Here is a 20,592-nt window from a genome sequence, read left to right on the forward strand (position 1 = left end):
GCCTCGTGTGTGTGAGGCAGCAGCTGATCATGTGATCCATGTTCCGACTGAAGGTTGTTTCTTTAATATCACATATTTTGCCTCAGCAGTGAGGAAACATACAAACGACCTGAGTTATTATCATACGGACTCTCAGCTCCGTTTTCCCGCCTCAGACCCCCACCAGGACAAACACGGGTTATCTCCAGAAACAACACGTTACCTGCCGCAGGCCGTTATCCTGCGGCTCAGTGAAGGTTACTGCTGATGACCTGCAGCCTCTTCCAGCTCCACACAGGAATCCTAAAAATGTGCAAGCTTCACCCCCACCCCCAGCCCCACCCCCCACCCCCAGACTGCTAAACCTGTAAGTCGACCTCCAAGGCCGCGATCAGAGACCTGGAGACCCCCCCCCCCCAGTGCCTGAGGAAAGGTCGTGAAAACCCTGAAACCAGGACAAAGACTGAAGCTTCTCTCTCACTGTGTCTTTATTTAAAACACCTCAAAGCAGAGGTGCAGGCGTCGCTGACTCGGCTCCTACAGGTGAGAACACACCCCCAAAGCTCAGGTGAGTAACTGAGGCTACAACACTATGATGTAACATCTACATCACAATGACCGAGTCAGTTTATCAAGACAAGGACACTCACTGTGAGAGGCTGGAAACACGACCTGAAACCTTCACAATCAAGGCCGTATTTACCTGGTACTGGCTAAAACATGTGACTCAGAGCAGGAACGTCTGCTCAGGTTGTCACAGGTGTAAACAGGAAGTAGACTGTCTCCTCTGCAGTTGGTTAGTCGCACAAAAAAGTAAGAAGGAGGATCAGCAAACACAGGTATAGTGGTCAAATTTGCTTTCACCAGTGGTGATGGAAGATGAGGTCTCAGTCTGTACACACTACAACACAACCCCAGAGTTTTCAGAATAAAACACAACCCCAGAGTTTTCAGAATAAAACACAACCCCAGAGTTTTCAGAATAAAACCAGACCAGCAGTGTTTCCAAAACTCTGAGTTTTGGGGGGACGGTGTGGACGGGAGGAGGAAACGTAGGAAAAGAGATGAGTTTTAAAACGAAGACGCAGACACACACTGAGCTGCAGAGGTGTCAACATGTGAAACTCCTGCTGCTGCAGCTGGAAGCTCCAACATCTGGAGGGAGGCTGGCAGAGAAACAGTGAAGGACTCGACAGGAAGACATACATCTGTCTGTCTGTCTGAACAGAACAGACCCACTTCCTCTCTCGTCATGTTTTCCATCGGCCCCATCGTGATGGAAAGAGGATGCTGACGGGGTGTGTTGTTTGCATTGGTGTAAGTGTGTGTATGTGTGTGTGTGTGTGTGTGTGTGTGTGTGTGTGTGCAGATAAAAAGCACACACTGGTATCGTCAAGCTGTCAAAACCTGAGTGAAGCTGCAGTCATGTGACCAGACGTTTGGCACCTTCTCTTTAGGATGAAAACACGTTGTGATGTCCAGGCTGCTACTTCCTGTCTGACTACATTTTCCCCCCAGCTGCTATTTTAAAGCCCTTTTTCCTGCTCACTTCTCTTTTTCTGGACGTTTTTCTTCTTGTTTCCACTGGAAAAAATCATTTCTCTCTTGTTTGTCTTTGATTCTCGCCTCTTTTGTTTCAAGGTGAGAAGGTTTTATTCCTGCTGAGGGACGATGTTTCGTTCTCTCCTGCACAAATGAGTCGTTTCTGTCTCGTTGCTTCGGTTCTTTAAAATCAGTTACAGGTTTTTGTCACTGAAGGAGAAAAAAACTGGAAACTAAAGCTCAGAGTAATGAAAGACAAACAGCAGCGGCTGGTCGTCACTGACACAACCAAACATCACCCTGCTGTCCAAAACAAACAACACACACACACACACATCCTGAACCTTCCTCCCTGACTGCTGCAGCCCACACACACACACACACACACACTCTTTGTGGATCCATCCACTTTAAAATCAATGTTTAAAGAATAAAAGACACACGATAAGGTCAGAGGGCCCCAACCTGAGGCTCAGGGGCTCAGAAAGGGCCCAAAGTTACATGTAATGAGGTCACAGGATAATTAAATGACTAGCAGAGTGATCAGACATGTTTACCGTCAGTGCTTCCTCCGTTCATGCTCTCCGTGCTGGACTGTGACAGCGCCGTCCTCCTGCTCCGCCGGAGGGATCGGTTGGTGCTGGGGCTTCCCACCGGTGTGGATGTGGACGCCCCGTCCCTCCTGGAGAAGATCCCGCTGAAGAAGCGAACCAGACGCCTCTCGCTGGAGCGACCTCCCCCTCCCCGCAGCAGGAACCCCCCTCCCGATCCGTCCTTCTCGGCCGACAGCCGCAGCAGGTCGCTGTTGTCCAGCGTCCGGTTCTTGTTGCCTCGCGCTCTCTCCCAGCGGCTCAGCTCAGACATGGAGTCCGTCTTGTTGAGGACGGCCCCGACCTCCAGAGTCCTGCTCTTCTCCCTGGTCAGGTCGCTGTGGCGGGAAGCTGGGAGCACAACAGCCGGCTCCGGGTCCTTCTCGCCTTCGTCCGGCCCGGCGTCTCGGCTGATGCAGCCGGAGCTGCTGTGGTGTTTGTCTTTGGAGAGCGCCCGCAGTCGCAGCAGCTCGCCGCCCGTCCAGTGCCTGAAGCTGAAGCTGCGGCGCAGCAGGCCGGGCGGCCGCTTCAGGGGAGGGGTGTCAGGAGAGGAAACTTTGGCTGCTTTGCCGTTACTTTTGGAGTGGGGCATCTTCCCCTCAGCGTTCGGAGGAGGATCAGAGCTCCTCTCCTCCATGCTCTTGGCTTTCAGGAGTCTCTTCCTCTTGGTGACGCTGCCGTTCTCCACCGCAGCGTCTGTCTGTGGAGCTTCCGAGCAAATCTCCTCCTGAGGTCTGAGTGAATCCTCTGCTTCCTGCTGCCCGCTCTCGCTCTGAGAGTCCTCCTGACTCTGAGGGGAAACGCTCTCGGGCGCCTCTTTGCCATGTTCTGCCACAGGGCTGGTGGCCTGCTCCTTCAGCTCCTTCTGTAGCTGATGTTTCCTGGATATCTTCAGCCTCCCCAGCTCCAGCTGCCCCGTGCTGAACGTCCTGAAGTTCCTCATGTAGCCGTGTGACGATGAGAACTCGTCCGACTCGTCCTCCACCTCCTTCAGCTGCTCCAGCAGGCCGCCACGCTGGAGCTCCACCGAGCCCTCCCGCCTGAAGGAGCCCACCTTGGGGTTCTCCGCTCGGCGGGGGCCCGACCCTCCTCCCCCATCATCCAAACTCTCCCTCTTCACCAAGGTGAGGGAGATGCGGTACACGGTCTTCCTCTGAGGCGTGCCCCTCTCCATCCTTTCAGAGCAGTGACTGTCCAGAAGGTACATCTGTGTCTGCAGAAACCTCGACCTGGGCTGATGAACTTTACTAAACAATCACAGACCCTCCACTTCTCTAGAACATCTGTATCATATACTGTAAATGCAGATTCAGATTGCTGCTGGTGTTCTCTGCCAACTAACCTCTGGATTAAACTCCAACATCAACGTTAAACTGGTTCAGCAGCAGCAGAGAAAAGATCCAGATGTGCAAACAGCGCGGACTTTGACGCAGGAAACACATTCCGGTTTCATCCCAGCGGAATTTAAACTGGCAACAAATGCAACAAACAGGCAGAGCAGCGCGTCCTCCGCCGCTCTCCTCGGGCTCTCTGCAGCGCTCTGTCCGGAACACTGATGCGACCCCCGGCCTGAAAAAGCACTTTTCCTGCCCGGACTGACGAAGTCTCTAGCACCGGGAGTCCTCCACCGTGAGTCCCGCAGACAGCTCTGGATCCTGCTCCGGGATCCGCGTCTCCATTACAAACAAAACGGAGGGGTAAATATTATTCTAGAGCCGCGTCCCGGACGGTGCCAGTGCGTCGTCTCCCATTGTGTGCGCACATCCCCCGCAGCGCAGCGCAGACAGCCGAGCCTCTTCCCCCTCAAACCGGCTTCAATTGTGATTTAAATGTCGCTGTGTTGAGAGCGGAGGACCCGGGCCTCCCTCCCCTCCTCTGCTGCGATCACTCCGGCTTCAACCCCCCTGACAGCGACACAAGCTCGGCAGCCGCGGTCCCATTCCCTCCTCCGGTGCTCTCCGCTCCGCCTGCACTCCGCTCCACACACCGAGCACGGCAGCACGGCGGGGGGGAGGGCGGGAAAACACGGAGCGGAGTCCGTGCAGAGACTGGATCGGGATCTGGAGCTGACAACGGGATCCTAACTCATTCATAAGCATTCTTCTTTCTTTAACTCACGTCATCTTACACACAGTTTCTCATATTCAAACACACACTCACAGGCTGTTATTACACTCACAGTGAGGAGTAATAACACATGTAATTACCCGATCAAAGAGTAAGAGGAAATGTTCAGTCTCAGCTCTCAGTGCTTGATGACACACACACAAAGTACACAGGTTTGATCCCCAGCTCTAATTACAATCACTTCGTACTGTTGCAGGTAGATACAGGTAGATACAGGTAGATACCTCAGTACATCACAACATCTCAGTCAGATCCACTCGGAGGAAAAAGGGTCCAGTCAGGAGAAATATAAACGTCTGTACCTCACAACAAACTGTATCTGCACAAACACTGATTCAGGCGGCGTCTGCACCGCTACGTCTTCCTTTCAAAACTCTTCTCCTACGTTTCCTCCTCCGTCCACACGACCCCGGAGCTTCCATTCCCCGAGGACAGAGACTTTAAGAAACACTGCTGACCCCGTTTTATTTTGAAAACTCTGGGGTTGTGATTTATTCTGAAAACTCTGGGGCTGTGTTTTATTTTGAAAACTCTGGGGTTGTGTTTTATTTTGGAAACTCTGGGGTTGTGTTTTATTCTGAAAACTCTGAGGTTGTGTTTTATTTTGAAAGCTCTGGGGTTGTGTTGTAGTCTGGACAGAAAGTGAGACCTTTGTAATCGATGAGGTCACAGCCAGGGTCTCTCCTGATTGGCTCTCATCAGCCTGGACTACCAGTGGTGAAAACAACATGATGATGAACGACAGTGTCACTGACCTTGTTGTCTTTGCAGCTGCTGTTCACTTACATTTTCTGTTTTAATGCTACAGCTGCAGAGGAGATAATCTACTTCCTGTTTACACCGGCTCGCACACGCTCAGTGCAGGTGACTGCTCAGGTATGTGTGTGTTTTCAGGTGTGTTAGTTGTGTGAAAGACGCCTTGGTTGTACAACAACTTTACAGCCACTGTGCAAATACATTTCACAGCCACGAACTTAAAAGGAGTGAAACACGTCGGTCACATGATCCCAGAGCAAAATGTGACACGTTCAAATGCCTTTTTTCATCCAATGAACAGAGAGATTCACGTCACTGTCACAGAAAACTGGAAATACTCAATATAAGAAGCTGGAATCAGAGTTCCTCCTTTAAAAAAAGACTCAATTGATTATTGGAAGAGTTGCTGATTAATGATCTCAGCATTAATCAGCTCCACACTCAGCGTCCTTGTATTTAGGTCAGCAGGACACCTCCAGGTTCACAGAGGCTCCAGCTCGTGTTTTACAGTCTGCAGTGGTGTCTGTGGAGGGGGTGGAGCCTCCTCCTCCTCCTCTCTGTCAGTCAAGCTCTTTAAAGCCTCCCGGGCAGCAATGGAGGCTCAGACTCACACCGATATCAGATCTGCAGCAGCTCAGAGCTGGACACACACCTGACAGAGTTATTTACCTGTGTGGACTGAAGCTGCAGGAACACAGGTTCACGACTTTACTGAACAATATTCAACTTTCCTGCTCAGGAAACATCCGCACATGTTCCTGCTCAGCTTCTTCTGCACGAACGTCCCTCTGATCTACTTTAAAAACAGGTTTCCTTTGCTCGTGGACACTCTGGCACCAGGATCCATCCACTAACCCTGCGATCGAACCAAAGGTCTGAAGACACTGCAGCTGTGGCTCGAGTCCAAAACCAGCTTCTTAGGAATATCTCCAGTGCTTGTTTTTACTGGCTGCTCATATTTACTATAACTGTGCGACTCAGACACCTGAGACACCACCTGCCTGACAGCGACACCTCACCTCCCCGGTCACAGGGACTCTGACCTGCACCCTGAGGCCGTCACAGTCACGTGGGTGGCTGGTCCTGGAAGAAGGTAACAACATGAACATGAACTTCACGTGTGCTTTCTTCCTGAGCGAGTCCACGTCACACACACACACTCATCTGATTTCAATCTCACACTCATCATGGAAATCTTCTGCTTTAGACTTTTACCCATAATTAATCAACCAATCAATCAGTCGACATGTTTTGCGTCCGCAGGTGCTTCTTTAAAATATTTAAGGTGGACTTGGAAAGTGACGACTCTGCTGTTGTGACGAGGCTCCGTCTCTTTGATCAGCTCCGACATTAAAATCTGTCTTCCAAGTGAAATCCTGAGCGGAGACTCATTTTCTCAGCACTTCCTTTCATCCTCTCCTTCCATCTCTCAAGTGCCTCCCTTCATCTCAGAGGAGGAGGAGGAGGCTGCGGGGGGGGGGATTAAACCTCCCCCTCCACCTCCACTTCACCAAAACTCGGCCTCCTACGCCTTGTGGATTATTACTGGGATTAATCAAGATTAGAGAAAAAGCAGCCGGCGGCAACTTTCTCCTTTCACCTCCACACTTTTTGGGTGTAACACACACACACACACACACACACACACACACACACACACACACACACACACAGAGGATGTGTTTGCACATGTACAGAGTGAAGCACTGACACACTCCTCTAATTTACTCCCTGTCTTCTCTCCCTCGTCTTTCTGCCTCTGTGTCGTTTCTGGATGTGCGACACCGAACATCAAACGCACCTTCAAAAGACCCCCACCTGACGGCTGCATCAGTGGCACATGAAAGCAGACGAAGTGTGTGTGTGTGTGTGTGTGTGTGTGTGTCGCTGCCACATTGTAAACACACAGCTGGACAGAGAAGCGGTGTGAGTGTGTGTTCAGGTATGAGACGGTAAATGAGACGCCAACGTGCAGTTCTCATATCAAGTCTCTGATGTGAGAGACTTACCCACAATCCCACAGGTGCCGAAGTCACGATGAACAATCATTATTGTTCTTGAAAAGAGTAAAAAGTGCGAAGGTTTTTTTTAATTATAACTCATTAAAACTGATTATTACAAAGATTGAGCTGCTAAACGTCAACAGGTTAAAACAAACTGGACCTGAGGAAACGAGCTGCTGCACCAACAGTTTAGGAATCAGTCTGTTGTTAAACTCCATCAGTTACAGACCTGCAGAGCAGCAACTGTAGAAAATGATGAATTATCATTTAAATCACAACAGAAACAGTTGATGGACGAACTAGCAGCTTTCTGTCAGAAATCACATCAAAAATATGAATTTCTTCTTGAGTCTCGATCAGGATTTTGAGCGGCCGCTGCTCATGAACGCATCGTCACTCCATCAGTCACCTGACTGGCTGCTGACTGACATGGATCATTGACATCGAGCTGTGCAAGTCAATTTTCTCAACTTCAAAATGTCCTGAAGGTAGAAAACTGATCTGAAATCAATATGAAATAATAATAAGAATCACAAAGAGCTCCGCCCTGCTCCTCCTCATTAACAGGCAGAGGACAAAGACTCCTCCTCACTAATTCCAGTCCAGACCATGAATTCTGCTTCAATTAACCCACTTGTGTGAGTGAGTCCAGAGGGGGGGGGGGGGGGGGGGGGGGGGGGGGGGGGGGGGGGGGGGGGGGGGGGGGGTAGCAGGGGGGTCATGAGCACCGACACCAAACCTGTGGTAAAACCTCAACGTGTTTATCAGACGCTGAAGATTCTGGAACGTCTTTACGTCCGATTGTAGAGAAACAATAGAAAACTACATTTCAGGAATCAGCTGCTGCAGGTCGGAGGTGAACGTCTTGCTCAAGGGCACTCAGACGAGATGAGAGCTCTGCAGAGGTGTCAGAGGTCAAAGAGGCGCTGCTGACTCTTTGCTGTTCCATGGACAAACGACGCGCCGCCTCCCGGAGGTCGCTCACAAACTCCCCGTCCTCCAACAACAGCTTCAGTTTCTGATGAGGTCACAGAGGCAAAATGAAACGCAACACAATCTGCTCAGAGGCATCAATTAGTGGTGGAGGAAACATTTCTGCAGCGCACAGTCTGTCAGCGGAGAGAGGCCGGAGAGTCGCTGTTGTTCCTCTGCTTTCTTTTTCTTTTTCTGGAGCGTCAGGCTGTAATTGTGGCTCAACCCCGACTGAGCTCAAGTCAAATAAAAATGTACGGCTTCGTTCCTGACTGCGCGGCTCATGGCAGCAGAGACCGAGAGGCCTCTCTCTCTGCTGCACTCACACTGCCCGACCCGAAGATCAGCAACCGATGATTATTGTTTTGATCAATCGACTCATCAACTGGTCGACAAAACGAAACGAGCTACAATCACCTCCTCCTCCCGTCAGACCAGCCCCACGTTACATCTCTGTTTATCCAGAGTCACACACAATATGAACCGTTTGGGTTCACTGACCTTGACCTTTGACCTTTAGCCACCAAATTAGAAGAAGTTCCCTGAAGGTGTCGACGTACAGTCGGACAACCTGAAAACAAAATGGCTGCTGCCTGTTGGCCTGCAGAGGAATAAATAAAACAGTGAAGAGTTTCCCGTGTGAACATCTTGTTTTGTCCACGGCTGCAGAATCTTCAGTTTCAGCATCTCACTGCACTGAATCAATACTTTTATCCCTTATACTTTGACTGCAGCTCTCAGTGCTGAGCACTCTGCAGCACAAAGGGACAAAACTGTGATGCAACTGGCTCCGACTGCAGTTTGAGATATTTTTAAATGAATAGATTTCAGCTCCAGAGATTTAGAAAAACAAACTCCAGCGCTGTTTAAAGTCTGTCTTACAGGTGTTCAGGTGTGGACGTGTGGCAACTAGAAGTACGAGGGCAAAGACTGTCCTCCTGTAAGAGACGAGCCCACAGCTCGTCTGTGCAGCACGTTGTTATGACATCATAGAAAGGTTTTGTTGCTAGGCGACACCTAGTGGTCGTAGTGATGATGACAGGAGCGGAGGGGGAAGTGTCGGTGACAGAGCCCACGTCAGGAGGAGGTGGTGGTGGATGGACGGTGTTTGATTCCCATGTTGTTTCCATCGTCCATGACCGTTCATTGTTATTATTGTAACCATGGCAACAAAGATCGTCTAATGTTGAGGACGTACTTATTCAAACCCAAATCACCATCTTTTCCTAAACCTAACCAAGCCGTGACGGTTACTGTAGTAACCATGGCGACGATCAGTACACCGCTTTCGGTCCAGTGGCATGTTTATTATGGTAACCATGACAACCAGAGCCCGGTACGCCCCTATTTAAAGAGACACTCCTCTGGGTCGTATCAGAGCGTTGGAAACAAAAACGTCCTGTGGAGTTTTTGATGAAACGGATTCCAAACTTATCTTTTATTGTGAAAGGGTCAAAGGGTCAACCTTTTCCTGTGAGGTGAAGAACCTGCTGCTGACTGTTGTAAGTGTTCATTAGCTTTTCTGATTGGCTGAGTCACACGCTGTGGTAAACGCTGCTGGAGGAGGAGGAGGAGGAAGAAGAGGAGGAGGAGGAGAGGAGGAGGAGGAGGCCTAAAGTTTGAATCAAAGTGAAGCAAATTGAAGGAGTGCGAAGGTCTGCAGGGCGTTAATCTGTCTACAGGTCTCTGGAGAGCCTGAGGTCCTTATCAGGACCTGCAGCTCCACCCCCCCCCCCCACCCCCCCATCCTCCTGACCCCACCTCCACCCTGCAGTGAGAGTGGAGCGGCAGCATCACAGCAGCTCCTCTGATGCTGTTTACAACACAGGAGCGAGGAGCAGCTGGACATTTGAAATGGAGATCAGTAAAATCAGAAAGGTGAAGCGGGTCGACTACAGCAGGCGGGTGGAGACTCACAGCTGAGAGGGGGAATGAAAAGACGGAGGTGAAGGAAGAAAACAAACAGCGAGAAAACAAACATCTGTACGACAAAACGCACGGCGCCGGATTCATATTATTATATGTGATCATATTGTGCAGCAGGTTCATCCGTCTGATGCGTCTCCACCTCCATCACATGAAATATGTATCAGACAGAATGATTCTGATTCTGCGTGTTCATTACTTCCTCATTACATTTCTCCACAGACACGACCACAGATATTGATTATAGATGGATGACACAGATGTTGCTGTGCAGGACTGAACAGGTATTTAATGTTGGTCGGACAGTTGTGGACGGAGGTTCTGGTCCTGGGTGGATGTTTACGGTTCAGCAGGGATTTATGCTGACTCAGGACAGGAGTGGATTAGAGCATCTTGAATTATTTTAGAAGGAGCTGAAATCTCCAGGTTTAACAGGAGATTTCATAGATTTAAAGTTCTGGACCTTTTCTGTTGTCAGTGTAAATAAAAATCTCCTGAACGCCTGTTTATTCTGACGTTCATGATCCTTTTCTTCTTGTTTCACTGATTGAGTTTGTGAGAGGATTTTATTCAGACTGCTGAGCCTTCCTCCGGTCTGGAGCCGCAGCCGAGGATTATTTTCATTATTGATTATTCAACCGAGCGTCTCAGCTTCCTGCAGTCTGAGGCGACGTCTTGTTTTGTCTCTTCATCAGGATAAAATCCAAATAAATTCAGTTTCTACTGAGAAACTGAGAAGCAAATCCTCGAATTTGAGAAACTGAATTTTTAACATTTCACTTTAGAATCGACTGAAACTATGAATGAAAAATCTGAAATGTCCATTATCAAGCACAAGTTTAAGTTTGGGTTTAAACCCAATATTAAAGAGAGTAAAAATTAAACACACACACACACACACACACACACTTACTGTACAACAGGTTAATCGGAAACAAGGTGCCACTGTGACAGTCATGTTTAACAAACACACAGCGGGGAGCACTATAATCAAACATGGTAACACACACACACACACACACACACACACACACACACACACACACACACACACACACACACACACACACACACACACTCCTTCTCCTGCAGGAGTTTTTTTCCCTGCATCAAAGACTGAGGGAGCGGCAGGAGGTACGACTCCCCTACACTTCGCCTCGCTCCCCGGGAGACAGGGAAAATGGGTCAGTTAGCAGAGGAGGGGGAGGAGCAGAGGGAGGCCCCCTGCTGGCAGGAGGAGGCATAAGTACACACACACACACACACACACACACACACACACACACACACACACACACTGAAACACACAGAAACTCATAAAAATGCAGTGGAGAGATTGTTTCACTGAACTGGGAGTGTCTGAGCACACACACATGGTAACACATGTGCTATTACTTACACACACACACACACACACACACACACACACACACACACTCTATCTGTATGCACACACATGACTCCATGAACCAAGAATAAAGAAATGTGGAGAATACCAAACAGGAAATACATACACACCTACTGCATTTTTGAAGACACACACACACACCTCAGCTTCCTTCAGGCTAATGCTAAGCTAACACACACCTCAGCTTCCTTCAGGCTAATGCTAAGCTAACACACACCTCAGCTTCCTTCAGGCTAATGCTAAGCTAACACACCCAAAAGCACAGAGGCCTCACTTCAACATCCAAAGCATCACGACTGACCGGGAGCACGAATCAACCAATCACAGGATCGGATCATTGATCACGTGTTGCTGTTTTAACGATGCAGAAACGACAGGTAATGTGTTTTTAAAGGGCTCAGACAGGTGACAACACCTGGAGGAAGGTTCTCAGTTCTTACCTGTGATGACAGACAGGTGTGGACAGGTGAGCAGCAGCAGCAGCAGCAGCACATGAGGAGAGAAGAAGAGAGGAGAGGCCAATCAGAGCAGACATGAGACAAACAAGGATTTATCAACTGTCTCTGGGTTGAGTTTGACTGATCTGAACAGGTAGGACACACCTGACACCTGACAACAAACAACACTCTGACATCATGAGCCGCTCAGGTGTGTTTCTCCTTCTGTGTTTGAGCTGCAACAACAACAAACTTCCTCAGGCTGCAGCGTTGTGTGTGTGTGTGTGTGTGTGTGTGTGTGTGTGTGTGTGTGTGTGTGTGTGTGTGTGTGTGTGTGTGTGTGTAAGAACTCACAAAGACACGGTCAACACAAAGAAAAACACACTGATCGGCCTCACACAGACAGGTGACCTTGAATTGTTTGTTTAGACAAGAGAGTGTGTGTGTGTGTGTGTGTGTGTGTGTGTGTGTGTGTGTGTGTGTGTGTGTGTGTGTGTGTGTGTGTGTGTGTGTTACAGCAGAGGCCAGGTGCTCTGACAGTTCACACAGGAGGAGGTAAAAATGAAGAGACGGAGGGGAGATAAGAGGAAGAAAAGAAAAGAAACAGAAAGAAAAGGAAAGGAAGGATATAAGGAAAGAAACAAGGAAAGGAAAGGAAAGGAATCTGCCCTGCCCCACCCTGTGTTCCAGACTCAGGGCTGTTGCCATGGCGACTGGTTTGGGGCTTGCACGGCTGGCTTGGCACTTGATGGGTCTGAGAGTGTGTGTGTGTGTGTGTGTGTGTGTGTGTGTGGAGGGGAGGGGTTAAACAGGGAGGTGATGCTGAGCACAGACAGCAGAGACCAGAACCTGGACTCTGAGCTGGTCCTGATCCGGTTTGACCCCAGTCTGAGTCCATGTTCAAGGTTCGACACCTGAGTCCTGTCTGATACTTAATAATAATAATAATAATAAACTTACTTATAGAGCACTTCTAAACAAGAGATCAGAGGGTTTTACAATAAAGAAAAATCAGATAGAAAAATAAAATCAAGGATTGAAGGACAATGAAAACAGAGACAGCAGATGATAAATTATGTAAATGATATAAATAAAATAAAAACAGAAACCAGTCAGAAAAGTAAAATATGAGAGAATTCATTAAAGGCCAAGTTAAATAAACAGTTTTTAAAGCGTAAGTGTTTCCTCTGCCTCGTTAATAATAATAATAAATATCTTTATTTATAGAGCACTTATCAAAAACTACATGTAACAAAGACAAAAAAATATCATCAATAAAATCAACATTATTGATTTCAAAGAGAAAAAATACAGATGAAACAAAAGGATCATTTTAATTAATAAACCTGTCTGATAAAAGTATGTTTGATTTATCAGTGATTGATTTCATATTTTCTGCATCTCATCAAACAGTAGGTGCTGTGCTCTGTGGAGGCCTAGTGGTTTAACATGCGCGTCATGTGATCACAGCGTCCCTGGTTCGATTCTGTTGCATGTCTGGATGGAAAAAACTCCACGTTAGCACTTATTAATAAACGGTACATGAACCACAGCGTTAGTCTGAACTTTAAAGTGAATGTTTGACTGGACATTGATTATAAATGTGATAAAGAATATGAATAATTATTAATGAAAGCCACAGTTTGAGAACAACCCTCTGGTTCCTCTTCTTTATTTTCTCTCATCTCTGCTGCAGCACAGATGGAGGTCGGCTGATTAGGAATTCATGAATATCTGAAAACAACTAAAACATCACAATAACACCGGACACACACACACACACACACACACACACACACCACACACACTTCTAAGTGTGTAGGTAGGAGGAAGAATAGACAGCTGATGTCCAAAATCCCACGAGAGTTCAGACTGAACACAAGCTCTCACACACATAATATGCAAAAATTAAGGACCCCCAACCCCCCCCCCCACCCCCCCCCCCCCCCCCCCCCCACACACACACACACACACACACACACTGCTGTTGTTTTTTAATCCCTGGCTACAATAGGAACCAGATGCTCAGCTGCAGACGGAGCTGAAGTAACGCTGCGTTAAAACGAGGCGGCTGATTGGTCCGGAGCCAGGAAGTAAAGAGCAGGAGGAGGTTTTGGGATTGTTGGCTGTGGAAGGAGGACGGGGAGGTGTGGAGGGACAGCTGGGAGCGGAGTGATAACAGTACTCAGACAAATCCCGACAGATTCAACCCGAAACAGACAGAAAAAGAGGAGCGGAGAGGTTTTCAGCTGTTCACAAAAACAGGTTAGAACAGACTCTAAATTCAAAATATACCATAATTTATTTTATGACCCTCCATGGCCACTGTAGCCAAACGTGCTGTAAGTGAGATAAACCACTTTGACTTTGTGAGTCTGCAGCTTCACGGTCACAATCACCCAGAAATAAACTGAGAACAGCGACAACAACAGTCTCATTTAGCCACAGGTTTGTAGCTGATTATTCAGTCAATCAATCATCAAATGATAATCGATAATATAATAATATACAGACTCCGACAACATCAACACACTTGGTACATTAAATACAAACATGAGATCAAAGGTTGTTTTTCATCACAGCGACTCTGTCCCGCAGAGATGTTTGGGATTATTAGAATATCTGAGAAAGCAAAATGTCACACAGGAAGTGTGTGTGTGTGTGTGTGGGGGGGGGGGGGGGGGGCGGAGCATCGTGACAACACATGTATGCAGATACAGAACACACACGTACATATGTACACACACACACACACTCACAAAGGAGTACACACACGCCCCAGAGACATCATTAGAGAGCAAAGAGAGGGAGGCATTAATTATTCAGAGAGTGTGAAGAGTCCCGTGTGTGTGTGTGTGTGTGGTGTGTGTTGTGTGTGTGTGTGTGCGTGTGTGCGTGTGTGTGTGGGGCAGCTAACTGGTTCCCACCAATCACAGAGCACTGTGCAGAAAACTCTGTAGTTTAATAACTGTGATCACATGACATTAACACTATGATGCTGAGCACCGACTATAATACAATTCAAAATGAAATAAAACAAATATTTCATGAAAAAAATTAAATAAATAAAGAGTTAAAAAGATAAAAAAAAATAAATAAGACTTAAAATACGAATTAGAGTAAAATTAAAAAAAACAAAAATGTAATTAAAAGTTAAATAAATACAAAAACAGATTAAAAATTAAATTAGATTTTAAGTAAAATAAAAATGTAGAGAAAATAAAATTAAGTAAATAAATAACTAAAATTAATAATGAATGTATTTAACGCTATCCTCATTTAAAGATAAAATATTCAGGAGTCAAATGAACGAAGGAAAAACTAAAGTGTTTTCTTCATTGAGTAAAAAACCACAACTGTATTTAATTAGATCAGCTCTCAGGTTGAGGACAGCCACCACATCAACCCCCCCCCCCCCCCCCCCCCCCCCCCCCCACACACACACACACACACACACACACACACACACACACACACATAAAATTCCCAGCATTCCTCTCATTCTGACACCACCACAGCTCACTGCTGCCCCCTGCTGTGGATTCTCCTGCACTGCTCCACATGATCTACAAAACTCTAAACGGCCACATTCTGCCAAAATAAACCAGACGCATCAAGTGAAACGGGGCGTGTGGCGTTTGGATGTTCTCCCTGACGACTCCGTTAATTGATTTTATATGTCTGACAGTGGTGGAGCTGATGGGTGGAACGAAGTGAAACAGAAACATGGCCGCCTGTCCCCACGCCGTTAACCTCACTCATTACAACACAAATAAACTGCGTCATTGTCACGGTGACGGCCTGTCACCAAAAACTGTCACGCAGCAGTCAGATAGCTTGTTGCCATGGTAATAACCACCATTCGTTAAACAAGGTATGCAGAGGAAGTAAGAAAACATTATTAATTCAGTGACTCTGCATCTTATATTATTAATTTACTCTGTGATCATCTGAGCTCAAGAGCACGTCTGGTAAACTTTGATCATTTCTTCTTCTTTATTAATATTATTATTATTGATCTGACTGAAGTTTGGTGATGCTTTATTTCATCCAGGCATCATTTCTAACACTCTCTGGAGGGTTTGTTGGAAGTAATTAGTCCTAATTAAACAGAAAATGAAGACATGTTTACTGAGGTTAATTAGTTAATTGTTGAGTTTATTAGTGAAAGAAACTCAAGTAAATAAGGACTGAACATTATCAGCTCTTCCTCCCTGGATTAAACAAATGTAAATTATATGACAAACGGAGGCTTCAGATGATTTTAAACTCAAACACTGAGCGCGCTCAGTCAGAGCTCTGCTCTTTGAGAAACGCCCGCCGTCTCCTTTCAGCCTCCACAAACAAAACCTGAGAGTGAGAGGAGGAAGATTCAGGCCGACGACCGTGTCCCCAAACCAGCCCCAATATTCAGCTGTGAAGACGGAGCCTGAAATCAGCCGAGACAGGAACAGACACGCCGTGGGTTTGTTCTACCAGCAGAGGACGCCGCCGACCTGCAGAAAGCCGTGATGCCGCTTAACAGCTCAGACTGACAGTTTCACTGCGACGCAGCTCAGAATCAGACTTTAACTTCTCAGAGAGTGACGCCTCCTCTGAGAAACAAACAATCTTAATTAAAAAACATTTAAAAGACACAATAAGAAGAGCTGCAATAATATATAGTCTTTTATTTAACCAGAAAAACCTCAGAATAAGAAAATGTGAATTATATTTATAACCAAAAGATTTCATCAAAGAAAAACAACCCAGCAACTGCAGAGCGTCGAGAACAGCAGTGAAGAGAGTTTCTGTCGCTCTGTAAAAACACCACCAATATAGAGACTGTGTCATTATTGTCCTGAACGCTTTTGTTTATTTTCAGAATAAGATAAGATGCATTTTCCAACTATAACTATAAAGATCCTGAGCTCCTCAGCTAAACTGAAGAACATCCTCAGCTTCCCCCGCCTGGAAATCATCCCCAGACCTCCATGTACTTCACCAGCTGGTGAGAAGCCATTGCTCTGGTTGTTTCTTCCCGCCTCCAGCCTGCGGGGGGCGCTGGTGCTCACACAATAACCCCACACTGTGATTTACTGGGTCAGATTCCACTGTGCTGGTTAATTTTTAATAACGTCTCTGTGTGTTGAATGTGTGTTTATTTACTGTGTGCTGGTGGGCAGGGACTCACTGTAAACCTGGTCTTTTGTGACTCACTTCATCTCCCAGAATGCATTTCAACAACCCCAATAAATATTCTGTAAACTGAACCGGAAGACGCCAGTAACCGCGTGTTAAATGGGATTTTACATGAATTAAGAAAAAACTGTTCAGCAGCAAATGAGCAGGATGAGGCTGGTGAAAACACACACACACACACACACACACACACACACACACACACACACACACACACACACACACACACACACACACACACCACACACACACACACACACACACACACACACACACACACACACACACACACACACACACACAGCCCACAGGAATGAATGCAAATGCAGGGAGACAGATACAGAATCACAGTAACAGCCGTGAGCAAAACACACACACACGCAGCAAGAACACACACGTTTAGAATATTTTCAGTCTCTCAAACAAACACACACACACACATACACACACACACACACACACACACACACACACACACACTCTGACTCAGACAATCAGATGAAACACTTCAGTTCCTCACTGAGCTACATCTATAAACGAGCAGAACACGGCTCAGTCACCTGTGTACAGGTGAGTTATGTCACTCAGGTCATGTGACTTCACCAGCCATGATAATAACAGCAGGTCTGATTGTTTCCATTATTGATTAATCTGCTGATTAGCTTGTCGAGCTTGTGTGTGTGTGTGTGTGTTGTCATGTACAGTATCTATCAGGGACTGGTTTATAATTCCCCTTCATCCCCAGGGAGTTCATCTCTGGGAAGAAGAGAGTGTGTGACCTTGAAAGGAACATGTATCACTGCCACACGCATGCGCACACACACACGCACACACGCACACACACACACACACGCACACACGCACACACACACACACACACACACACACACACACAGCCATAACTCTGTGTTGCTGTATGAGCCAGAGCACTAAGTCTCAGCAAACAGTGAATCCTCGACGTGATCGATAGTGGGACCCCACTGCACCACAAACGGCTGTAACACCAGAACACGTCCCTATTATTATCATTATTATTATTATTATTATTATTATCATTCATTTTATTAAATGAAACCTTCTCCTCCTCCAGAAAGTCAAAGACATTTTAAGACTTCTTTAGAAACTTAAAATCAATTTATTTATTAATTATTATTATTAACTAAAAGGCCAAAACTCTTCTTTAGCTTTTAGATCGTCGTCATAAAAAACACCTGAGCCATTTTCTCCTGCTGCGTTTTCATACTTTCATCCACAATTATTGATTGTGATCATTTGTTCCTGACTGATAAATAAAGTGACTTGTGATCGTCATTTCTTCCTGTTTACTGCAGCTCCAGACGACCTTTCCCTCCTTCAGTTTCCCTCTTGTACTCGTGTCACTGCAGAAACAACAACGCACCGCTTTATTTCTGAACGTTCAAAATCACAAAGGAAAGAATTGAGGAATAAAAGTGAAGCGGACGTGATGAACTTTACTTTCATCTCCACCGTTTCAGTGAATCAACCTCCAGATTCACAGAAGAAGCAGCTGGAAGCTCCTGGTTCCAGAGCTCAGCATTAACAAGCTAACGATCTTAATGATGCATTATGGGTAACGTGTTGTAGTGAGTTTCTGTTCAGTGCTGGTTTCCTCTCCACTGTTTTCCCTCTTGACTGCTGAAGGAATTTGGGGCTTCCCACACACGCTACATTTCACAGAAGCCTTATTTTTCTCCCACAATGCTTTGTTGATGGAGGCGTGAGGGGGGGGGCAACTTTCCTCTCCTTTCCTTGCTTCCTCTGACCTTCTCCATTCAAATCCTTTCTCTTGCTTCCTTTCCTCGTCTCCTCTTTTTCCCCACTTTGTCCTTAATTCAGTTTTAATCCTCCTCCTCCATCATCTTCTTCTTCTTCTTCTCTTTCCATCCAACTCAGCTCCGCTTGGAAACTAAGACCCCAGCAGCCGAAGGCGGGAATATTATCATTTAGATATTTGGACATATGTTATCATGACTAACTCACAAGACTTAAACGTGTCTGTGCTCGTCTCTGCTGATCTCAGGTCAGCTGTTTATGAACTGATGTGAAATCAGACAAATAACAACATGTTTTCAGAATCACAACAGAACAAATTCTGACGCAGCTTCTACTGAAATACTGTGAATCCATAAAAGACTGACTGACACTGTGAGTCACCGCACAGTGTCAGGAGTGGGAGGAGAGGAGAGAGGAGAGGAGAGGAGAGAGGAGAGGAGAGGAGAGAGGAGAGGAGAGGAGAGAGGAGAGAGGAGAGAGGAGAGAGGAGAGAGGAGAGAGGAGAGGAGAGGAAACAAAAGAGGAGAGAGGAGAGGAGGAGAGGAGGAGAGAGGAGAGGAGAGAGGAGAGAGGAGAGAGGAGAGGAAACAAAAGAGGAGAGAGGAGAGGAGAGGAGGAGAGAGGAGAGAGGAGAGGAGAGGAGGAGAGAGGAGAGAGGAGAGGAGAGGAGGAGAGAGGAGAGAGGAGAGGAGGAGAGAGGAGAGGAGGAGAGAGGAGAGAGGAGAGAGAGGAGAGGAGGAGGAGAGAGGAGAGGAGGAGAGGAGAGAGAGAGAGAGGAGAGGAGAGGAGAGAGGAGAGAGGAGAGGAAACAAAAGAGGAGAGAGGAGAGGAGGAGAGGAGGAGAGAGGAGAGGAGAGGAGGAGAGGAGAGAGGAGAGGAGAGGAGAGGAGAGGAGGAGAGGAGGAGAGAGGAGGAGAGGAGAGAGGAGAGGAGAGGAGGAGAGAGAGGAGAGAGGAGAGGAGGAGAGGAGAGAGGAGAGGAGGAGAGGAGAGGTGAGAGGAGAGAGGAGAGGAAGAGGAGAGGAGGAGAGGAGGAGAGGAGAGGTGAGGAGAGGAGAGGAAGAGGAGGAGTGGAGAGAGGAGGAGAGGAGGAGGAGAGAGGAGAGGAGAGGAGAGGAGAGAGGTGAGGAGGAGAGGAGAGTGGAGAGGAGAGGAGAGGAGAGGAGGAGAGGAGGTGAGAGGAGAGGAGAGGAGAGAGAGAGAGGAGAGGAAGAGGAGGAGAGGAGAGTGGAGAGGAGAGGAGAGAGGAGAGGAGGAGAGGAGAGGAGGATGAGAGGAGAGGAGAGATGGAGAGGAGAGGAGGAGAGGAGAGAGGAGAGGAGAGGAGGAGAGAGGAGGAGAGAGGAGAGTGGAGAGGAGAGGAGAGGAGAGAGGAGAGGAGGAGGGAGGAGGAGAGGAGGAGAGGAGAGGAGGAGAGAGGAGGAGAGGAGGAGAGGAGAGAGGAGGAGAGGAGAGGAGGAGGGAGGAGGAGAGAGGAGAGGAGAGGAGGAGAGGAGGAGGAGAGGAGGAGAGAGGAGAGGAGAGGAGGAGAGAGAGGAGGAGTGGAGAGGAGAGGAGGAGGAGAGGAGGAGAGGAGAGGAGGAGAGGATGAGAGGAGAGGAGGAAGAGAGGAGAGGGAGAGGAGGAGAGAGAGAGGAGAGGAGGAGAGAGGAGAAGAGAGGAGAGGAGAGAGGAGAGGAGGAGAGAGGAGAGGAGGAGGAGGAGAGAGAGGAGAGGAAGGAGAGGAGAGGAGAGGAAGGAGAGGAGAGGAAGGAGAGGAGAGGAGAGGAGAGAGGAGAGGAGGAGAGGAGGAGAGAGGAGGAGGAGAGGAGGAGAGAGGAGAGGAGAGGAGGAGAGGAGAGAGGAGAGGAGGAGAGGAGGAGAGAGGAGAGGAGGAGA

General features: G+C 47.5%; 1 protein-coding gene across 6 annotated transcripts in view; it reads right to left on the reverse strand.

Moving 5' to 3' along the window:
* The window catches only part of agap1 (ArfGAP with GTPase domain, ankyrin repeat and PH domain 1), a 141,647-nt gene that overhangs the window by 95,176 nt on the left and 25,879 nt on the right, over positions 1-20,592 (reverse strand). For 3 of the 6 annotated variants that reach the window (XR_008826794.1, XM_056370676.1, XM_056370674.1), the window contains exon 1: positions 2,079-4,128. The exons of 2 other annotated variants lie outside the window; for them this stretch is intronic. Coding sequence is in view for 3 of the 4 variants with exons in the window: in XM_056370676.1 (XP_056226651.1) it covers positions 2,079-3,318 (1,240 nt within the window). In the remaining variant the exon portion in view is untranslated. Of the gene's footprint in view, positions 1-2,078; positions 4,129-20,592 lie in introns of those variants that run through there. One more of the 6 variants, XM_056370675.1, reaches the window with a different exon arrangement.

The sequence above is a fragment of the Seriola aureovittata genome, chromosome 24 (assembly GCF_021018895.1).
Source record: "Seriola aureovittata isolate HTS-2021-v1 ecotype China chromosome 24, ASM2101889v1, whole genome shotgun sequence".
Classification (NCBI taxonomy): domain Eukaryota; kingdom Metazoa; phylum Chordata; class Actinopteri; order Carangiformes; family Carangidae; genus Seriola; species Seriola aureovittata.